Below are 9,216 nucleotides of genomic sequence, written 5' to 3' on the forward strand. Positions count from 1 at the left end.
ATAAACAGTACATCACTTTATATTAGGTAATATGAAAATGTACAAAACGTGTATGTTCTTTTAAACTTTTGCCATTGGGAACTATTTTTAAAGCAAGGCAAAAAAATCATAACCATGGAGCTCAGAGCATAACAGTGTAATAAAATAATCATTATGGTAATTTACAGCAGCAAAAAATCCTGATCCATTCTCTCTTTTGACTTTTTTGTTGTCGCTTTAACATCATTTGATTTAGCCTCAGACAGTGCCTTTTTGCAGGTAGATAGGCTATTACACTTGGATGCCTTGCACCGCTTGTTTGATGTTCTCCAATAGGGCCTTGTTCTCTGGACTCTGGTATTGGTCCTGATGGGTGTACATGTCTGTCAAAGTATTCACATAACTATCAAAGTTTTGTTCATTCATTGGCTCCTGTGAGGGAAAAAGACACCAATAAGGACAATGGTACAGATGCAATCAGATTCAGTATGATTTCATATTGATGATCAATTCAGTTTCTTTCAAAGACAAGGGAAAGGAGGGAAATACAAATTGTTCAGGGAAGGACACTGACAGCTGCAAACATTGTAAGGACAGTATGGTCACTGGGGCTGTACTAAGTGTGTATTTACAATACTTCATCGATTTCATAAAATGTAACCATATACATAGTCCTATGTATAGTACAGTTGATCTACTGCAACTCCAAACCATGCAAAGTCAGTGTAGATTGATTTTAGCAACTCATAGCAGGCATGATTGTTGATGCTTATCTTATGGAGACAAAACGATGACTGACATCACATAAATAAACTAATGTAATGTGTGCAGCTAGTGAGATGTGGGAGTTGTGGGAGCCATTTCTCAGACAGGTACACACACTGTAACAGTAGCATGAACAGACAGACAAACAGAGAGACACTGAATATGCAATAGCAGACTGAACATACTTGCTTCATTGACTGTAATTGTGATATAACTGTGTAAAAATGGCTCGTAGTGTTACTCCATCATAACCACTTCCTTGTCAGCAATATATCATGGGGCTCTTTGAAATTCTTCTAAGAAGCCACAAAACGTCTCTAAATATGACCAAACCATTGAATCGTAGTATAACGCAGCAACATTTATGGACAATTGTGATGCATAAACACCACAGAGAGTGTTCACCAGTATAGGAGGAAGACTTAAGGGAGGAGATGATAGTGCAGAAGAAAAGGATAATAATTAGACTATGAAAAGGAATATCTTACTCTGTGGGGCATCTGTAAACAGCAGCTATGTTTAACTGGGGCCTCTTTCTGTGGCATCGGTTTCTACAGGAAGAGGTGTAAAGAGAATAGAGATAGATAGAATTCTATTAGCCTGCTGTACAAAAGGGAGCAAAATTCTAGCCTGGTCGCAGATATTTTTGTGCTGTCTTGCTAATAGTTATTGTCATGACGTTTGGCATAACATCCCCCTTGGCGTTTTTCCTATTTTGTTGCATTACAACCTGTAATTTAAATGGATTTTCATTTCGATTTCATGTAATGGACATACACAAAATAGTCCAAATTGGTGAAGTGAAATGAAAAAAATAACTTGTTAAAAAAAATTCTACAAAAATAATAACGGAAAAGTGGTGCATATGGAAAAGTGGTGCATATGTATTCAACCACTTTGCTATGAAGCACCTAAATAAGATCTGGTGCAACCAATTACCTTCAGAAGTCACAAAATTAGTTAAATAAAGTCCACCTGTGTGCAATCTAAGTGTCACATGATCTGTCACATGATCTCAGTATATATACACCTGTTCTGAAAGGCCCCAGAATCTGCAACACCACTAAACAAGGGGCACCACCAAGCAAGCGGCACCATGAAGACCAAGGAGCTCTCCAAACAGGTCAGGGACAAAGTTGTGGAGAAGTACAGATCAGGGTTGGGTTCTAAAAAAATATCAGAAACTTTGAACATCCCACAGAGCACCATTAAATCCATTATTTAAAAATGGAAAGAATATGGCACCACAACAAACCTGCCAAGAGAGGGCTGCCCACTAAAACTCATGGACCAGACAAGGAGGGCATTAATCAAAGAGGCAACAAAGAGACCAAAGATAACCCTGAAGGAGCTGCAAAGCTCCACAGCGGAGATTGGAATATCTGTCCATAGGACCACTTTAAGCCGTACACTCCACAGAGCTGGGCTTTACGGAAGAGTGGCCAGATAAAAGCCATTGGCAGGGACTGGGAAACTGGTCAGAATTGAAGGAATGATGGATGGCGCTAAATACAGGGACATTATTGAGGGAAACCTGTTTCAGTCTTCCAGAGATTTGAGACCGGGATGGAAGTTCCCCTTCCAGCAGGACAATGACCCTAAGCATACTGCTAAAGCAACACTCGAGTGGTTTAAGGGGAAACATTTAAATGTCTTGGAATGGCCTAGTCAAAGCCCAGACCTCAATCCAATTGAGAATCTGTGGTATGACTTCAAGATTGCTGTACACCAGCGGAACCCATCCAACTTGAAGGAGCTGGGGCAGTTTTGCCTTGAAGAATTGGCAAAAATCCCAGTGGCCAGATGTGCCAAGCTTATAGAGACATACCCCAAGAGACTTGCAGCTGTAATTGCTGCAAAAAGTGGCTCTAAAAAGTATTGACTTTCGGGGGGTGAATAGTTATGCACGCTCAAGTTTTCTTATTTCTTGTTTGTTTCACAATAAAATATATTTTGCATCTTCAAAGTGGTAGGCATTTTGTGATGTGTGTGGTAGGCATCAAATGATACAAATCCCCCCCAAAATCAAATTTAATTCCAGGTTGTAAGGCAACAAAATAGGAAAAATGCCAAGGGGGGTGAATACTTTCGCAAGCCGCTGTATAGCAGTTGGGTATAGCACAAACAGATATGGTTCCAGGCTAGAAAAATGCTTTATAACCCTCCTAAAATGTGATCCCCTCACATTAATGGGTGGAGAACAGGGAGCCAGATTCAGATTTAATTTATGACTAAGAAACGTTGGTGCCTTTTAGATCAAGCAATATCCTATCAGCCCTGTTTATTTCTCAACTGAAACCAAGCAGGGGGGAGTGTGTGTGTGTGTGTGTGTGGGGGGGGGGGGGGGGGGGGGGTTAGATTAGATTATTAGTCTGTAAGGGAAGTGTTGTAGCACAGAAGCATATGAACAGCTGAGAAAACAAGGGACAAACAGAAAGCAGCAGATGAAAAAACCCAATTATGTTATTGCAGTTAGACCTTATGTTGCAATGATTTTTCAAGCACATAACAGGGTAAGAGATGTATTTTATAATACTTTTTTACGTGTTCTGTTTAAATGGCATCAACAAACAATCACTATGGAAATAAACATATCCAATTTGGCAGAATACAGTGGAATAAGCCACTACCATGATATGACCACGTTTTGTTTTCACTCATGTTACATTGACTCATATACTTCAAATGGCCCTGGGTTTCAACACTTGCAATCATGGAACATCAAAGTGGCATGCTTTCAAGTGTGCCATCTAGTATCTTCGACAACATAGCCTTATTACCTAACCCCACGTCCTATTTCCCCATAAACCGTTCTTGATTCCTATGGCATCTTCGTTCGACTTGATACAGTGCTTGTCCGACAGTAACTGTTGGAGGCTAAGTTGTGATGGTACTTACCATATGTGGGAGCTGGATATTAGCTAAACTGTTGATGAGAGAGTGGCTGAGGTTGGCTAGCTCGTGCAGTAGCGAGTCATTCTGCTGCTCAATCACTTTGTTCTCCTCCTCTATGGACTTCAGGTTAGTCTCCATAGTGGTGATCTGGGAAAGGAGAGAAAGACGTGCATTGAAGTTGATGAACCAGAGTGACTGAAAAATGTACTGCGCTAGTCATATCACAGTTTCTTGGGGAATGAAACATCAAAATCAAGTTATATGCATTTGATGTAAGCTTTAATCCAGCAACCTGTTTCAATATTTGCCCAAACTCAGCAAGACTAACTGCCCTATAATAATTAATTAATTAATCTTGAATAAGTAATGAATGAATCTTACTTGTGTCCTAAGTTTAATCATGTCTGATTCCACTTGATTGTTCGATTCGTTTAGATCTTTGATTTCTGTATCCAGCTGTTTGATGTCCTCATCATTTTCTATTCCTAGAGAAGGGGAAACATAAAATGCACTTTTGATTCAGCTTGAATATGTTTTGATAAAACCAGCAAGTGGTTAGTCAAGGGGCATTCTGACTGGTATTTGTGCCTGGCAATTACCTTTGCTTGCCCGTTGCTTGATTGTCAACATTTCTACCCCAGTCATTCTGGCTTTCTTCATGGCTGAGGTGGCACGGGGGCAACCGGAGAGACTGAGGAAGAAAGGCTCTGGTGAATAAAATCATATGACTCCAACCCTGCTGCATAATTTACATTCTTGATCTGGTACTTAGTTACATTTGTACACAGTTGCTCGTTTACACCAGAACCGTGCAGAGCCCCACCCACCTCCGATGGGTCAGGAAGCTCCCGCTGACATGTCCTGATCCATCACAACCCGGGGTCGGGCACGACATGCCGTCTGTCTTCCCGGACTTCCATGCAAACTGGGAGCCGTTGACGTAGCCATCCTTCTGCCGCTTGGCCGCCAGGGGGCAGCCCGACGCGCTGCGGTGAGATGCGTACTTCCCCGTCACGTGACCCTGTCCATCACAGCCTGGGACTGGACACCTGAGGAGAGAAGGGGTCACAAAGGTCAGTCAGGTCACGACATCGCTCTCCTCACCTGCAGCACAGCTGTCCCTGGTAAATGTCATCCACACACTAAAAAGACTACTAGAAAAAGATTAGCTACTGTAATGAAAACCATCTCCGGTTTATAGACATTTACCCATGGTTCTACATTGTCCTTCAGAGTGACATTTGGGCTGATTAGAATTAGCACAGCGTGTCTGCGGGCTGCTCCACCCCGGGAGTGGGGAGGTCAGTGTTAATTATGATTACAATGTTAATGATGATGGTAGATCCAGTGAACCTCGCAGGGATAGAGGTGGCAGCAACAGCTGTGCAGCGATTGGGAGGTGATTGGTGAAAGGACACACAGTGAACTTTAGATGATTCACGGCAAGGTCATATGTGCTTAACATTATGGCATTACTTAAGTGGTGGAAAGGTAACCTTTACTGTAGTGTACCCACTAGGTGTACTACACTGGCTGTAGAGAATATGAGGTGAAATGCATGACTGACTTCAAGAGAATACAGATGTAGGATCTTAATTTGATAACTCTTTTGTTGCTGAGAATCTTCCTGCACAGCAGGAAAGGCAAACTTGTAGTGTATTCAACGTTTAAAAAGGCTTATAAAGTTTGTACTTTTCACTTTGAAATGTCAGACTTGATTTGCCCTTGTGAAAAATGTATTTACCCCCACAAAGAAATTCCATTAATTATAATCTACATAATAATTCACATTTTCTATTGCTGCAGGATTATTTTCCTGCTGTAGCAAACTGGCTCCAATTAAGATCCTACATCTGTATGTTGACAAATTTACCAAGATAATATACTACTATCCGTTCCAACCCTCACCTAATTGGCTCCTGGTCGTCCTTGTCCTCCTTGCTGTGCAGTATCTTGATCCCGCTCTTCTTCGCCCGTGGACAGCCTGACAGACTAGAGGGGAAAGGTCTTGTGCAGTTCACTACCATCTTAAGAGTATGAGTACAACATCAGTGCATTTGCAGTTCATCAAAAGACAAATCACTTCTCAGAATGATAGCTCTGTAAAGTTAGTATCAGATGGTTTCAAGACAAACCTAATAGCCTATTCAAATACATGTATATACGGTAACAAATTACTTCATCAGAGCTCAGTGGACTGAAAACAGAGAAGGTATACACTACAAAATATGTAATAAACTGTATACAGTGCCTTCGGAAAGTATCCATTTTTCAAATTTTGTTAGGTTAAAGCCTTATTCTAAAATTGATTAAATTGTTTTTTTTCCGCTCATCAATCTACACACAATACCCCATAATGACAAAGCAAAAACAGGTTTAAAAATAAAAAACGGAAATATCATATTTACATAAGTATTCAGACCCTTGACTCAGTACTTTGTTGAAGTACCTTTGGCAGCGATTACAGCCTCGAGTCTTCTTGGGTATGACGCTACAAGCTTGGTACACCTGTATTTGGGGAGTTTCTCCCATTATTCTCTGCTGATCCTCTCAAGCTCTGTTAGGTTGGATGGGGAGCGTTGCTGCACAGCTATTTTCAGGTCTCTCCAGAGATGTTCGATCGAGTTCAAGTCCGGGCTCTGGCTGGGCCACTCAAGGACATTCAGAGACTTGTCCCGAAGCCACTCCTGCGTTGTCTTGGCTGTGCTTAGGGTCGTTGTCCTGTTGGAAGGGGAACCTTTGCTCCAGTCTGAGGTCCTGATTGCTTTGGAGCAGGTTTTCATCAAGGATCTCTCTGTACTTTGCGCCATTCATCTTTGCCTCGATCCTGACTAGTCTCCCAGTCCACAGCATGATGCTGCCACCACCATGCTTCACCGTAGGGATGGTGCCAGGTTTCCTCCAGACGTGACGCTTGGCATTCAGGCCAAAAAGTTCAATCTTGGTTTCATCAGACCAGAGAATCTTGTTTCTCATGGTCTGAGAGTCTTTTGGTGCCTTTTGGCAAACTCCAAGCGGAATGTCATGTGCCTTTTACTGAGGAGTGGCTTCCGTCTGGCCACTCTACCTTAAAGGCCTGATTGATGGAGTGCTGCAGAGATGGTTGTCCTTCTGGAAGGTTCTCCCATCTCCACAGAGGAACTCTAGAGCTCTGTCAGAGTGACCATTGGGTTCTTGGTCACCTCCCTGACCAAGGCCCTTCTCCCCCGATTGCTCAGTTTGGCCGGGCAGCCAGCTCTAGTAAGAGTCTTGGTGGTTCCAAACTTCTTCCATTTAAGAATGATGGAGGCCACTGTGTTCTTGGGGACCTTCATTGCTGCAGACATTTTTTGGTACCTTTCCCCAGATCTGTGCCAATCTTGTCTCGGAGCTCTACGGACAATTCCTTCGACCTCATGGCTTGGTTTTTGCTCTGACTTGCACTGTCAACTGTGGGACATTATAGAGACGGGTGTGTGCCTTTCCAAATCATGTCCAATTAATTGAATTTACGACAGGTGGACTCCAATCAAGTTGTAGAAACATCTCAAGGATGATCAATGGAAACAGGATGCACCTGACCTCAATTTCGTGTCTCATAGCAAAGGTTCTGAATACTTATAAGGTATTTTTTAAATTTTTTTATTTGCACAAATTTATAAAAACCTGTTTTTGCTTTTTCATGATGGGGTATTGTGTAGAGATTGCTGAGGATAAAAAAAAAAATCAATTTTAGAATAAAGCTGTAATGTAACAAAATGTGGAAAAAGTCAACAGGTCTGAATACTTTCCGAAGGCACTGTATGTATCTATGCATCACCGTCTTCTACAATCTGACATTTTAGGGGCTGCTCAATATACTGTATGGCTTTTGTCTTTATGATGGGGTGCAAGCTACCTCCTGTGCGAGGCGTAGTTCCCAGTGATGTGTCCAGACCCGTCACATCCCGTAGTGGGACACCTGGGACATAGGGACAAGGAGAGTGTCTACAGGGGACAGGGTAATACCAAAGCTGACAGCATCAACACATATCCGGCTATTGGTCTGCTAGGAAACGTAAAGACTAAAATATTGAAATCACAATCGTCTCTATCAGAGACATTGGAGAAATGCGGTTATGCTTACTTGAGGTCTTGCGCATTGGTCGTCATCATACTGCGGATGCTTTTGTCAGCTAACTGGCAGCTTGAGAGACTAGAGAATACACAGACATACAATGATAACATCAGATGTGGAAAATGGTCAATAGGTAAGAGAGTATAATGACTGTCAAGTAGTAAAAAGGTGATAAGCTTGTTTTGGTCTTACGTGATGAGTTCCTTCTTGCCCTCCTTGCAGGGAGAGTACTTCTGTTTGGGGCTGGGCATGGTCACATCCCCTCCATAGTGCTGCTCATCCAGAAGGTCCTGGAATGGGTCCAGGTCATCGACCTGGTGGAGGGATGACAGAAAGGAAGACTACATCATGTTATCATGTAGCCTGTGACCATAGCATAGATTAATATTCACACATCCTACATTTTTCAATTAGTACATGATTACAATTCTACTCATATTCACATCCCACACATCCCAATTTTTTTCTATTACTCAGCAGATCCTATATCTTGGTATGAAACAATTCTCCCAAATAAACCCTCTCCCTTCGATCTCAATGCTTACGCCCCACTGAAAATGTTTCATCCATGCTTGATTAGCAAGCCCAATTACTCTTATGTCTACACCCCCTCAACTTCAAGCTTTTCATTTGATACTGCAATGTATCAATTTATTGCATGGGTTTCTTTGTGTAATATCAGCGATTCAAAGTACAACTGTAAAGATGATCTATCAGACACTAATAATATAATGCTGCTGAGCCTTAATGTATCTCACGGCCAATGAATCCACAGTAGTGTGCGTCACTGAGTCATTGGGTGAATCTCAATTATATTTCCTTGATTCCTCGTCTCCTCTTTCCATTTCTCTTTCTCGGGGGGAGGAACCTCAGATCTTCTGCCCCAATGTGCTTTGAGAAGGAGATGATGAGGGAGGATGTGAGGTATCAATTGAAAATTGAGATTCTCACATTGAGTTAATACAGTACCAGTAGCATCCACTAGATGTCACTGAAAGACTATCAGTGTATACAGGATACCCCCCTCCCAATCAAATCATCATTACCTGTGTGCTGCCGGTATATGGCTCATTAAGGAATATTGAACACTCGCAGGGAGTAAAATATGTTCTGGATAAGCCACCTTTGAATTGTGCCTCCACTGCAAGAGACCATTGGAATAAAATAGAGGACTATTCTGTTCAATAGATTTAAATTTTGAACACAAAAAAACCCACATTACACCATAACTACATTACCCATAATGCTGCGGTCCTTCCCCATACCTCTTTGTGATCGTCGTCGGTGATGCGCTTGATCTTGGTGTAGTCCACGGGCAGGTCCCAGCAGTCGGCCTCGCTCATCTGGTAGCAGCGGCTGCTGTTGAGCAGGGCCTGCCGCTGGGGGGACATGGGCTGCAGGGGCGGCAGCACCGTGCCACTCCCCTCGGACCCCCCGGCTGCCCCCGGCTCACACTCAGGTCCAGGGTACTGTTGTCATCC

General features: G+C 42.5%; 1 protein-coding gene across 1 annotated transcript in view; it reads right to left on the reverse strand.

Annotated features, from left to right (window-relative positions):
* Positions 1–270: 270 nt before the first annotated feature.
* Positions 271–9,216, reverse strand: part of myt1la (myelin transcription factor 1-like, a) — a gene marked incomplete at both ends in the record, with an annotated part of 9,320 nt that continues 374 nt past the window's right edge. The window contains 11 exons of the mRNA XM_084151028.1: positions 271–411; positions 1,233–1,295; positions 3,643–3,786; positions 4,021–4,124; positions 4,239–4,330; positions 4,467–4,688; positions 5,548–5,631; positions 7,517–7,579; positions 7,745–7,813; positions 7,928–8,049; positions 9,001–9,204. Coding sequence (XP_084007154.1) covers positions 271–411; positions 1,233–1,295; positions 3,643–3,786; positions 4,021–4,124; positions 4,239–4,330; positions 4,467–4,688; positions 5,548–5,631; positions 7,517–7,579; positions 7,745–7,813; positions 7,928–8,049; positions 9,001–9,204 — 1,308 coding nt within the window. The remainder of the gene's footprint in view (positions 412–1,232; positions 1,296–3,642; positions 3,787–4,020; positions 4,125–4,238; positions 4,331–4,466; positions 4,689–5,547; positions 5,632–7,516; positions 7,580–7,744; positions 7,814–7,927; positions 8,050–9,000; positions 9,205–9,216) is intronic.

This window comes from Coregonus lavaretus (genome assembly GCF_964263955.1).
Source record: "Coregonus lavaretus genome assembly, chromosome: 33".
Taxonomy (NCBI): Eukaryota; Metazoa; Chordata; class Actinopteri; order Salmoniformes; family Salmonidae; genus Coregonus; species Coregonus lavaretus.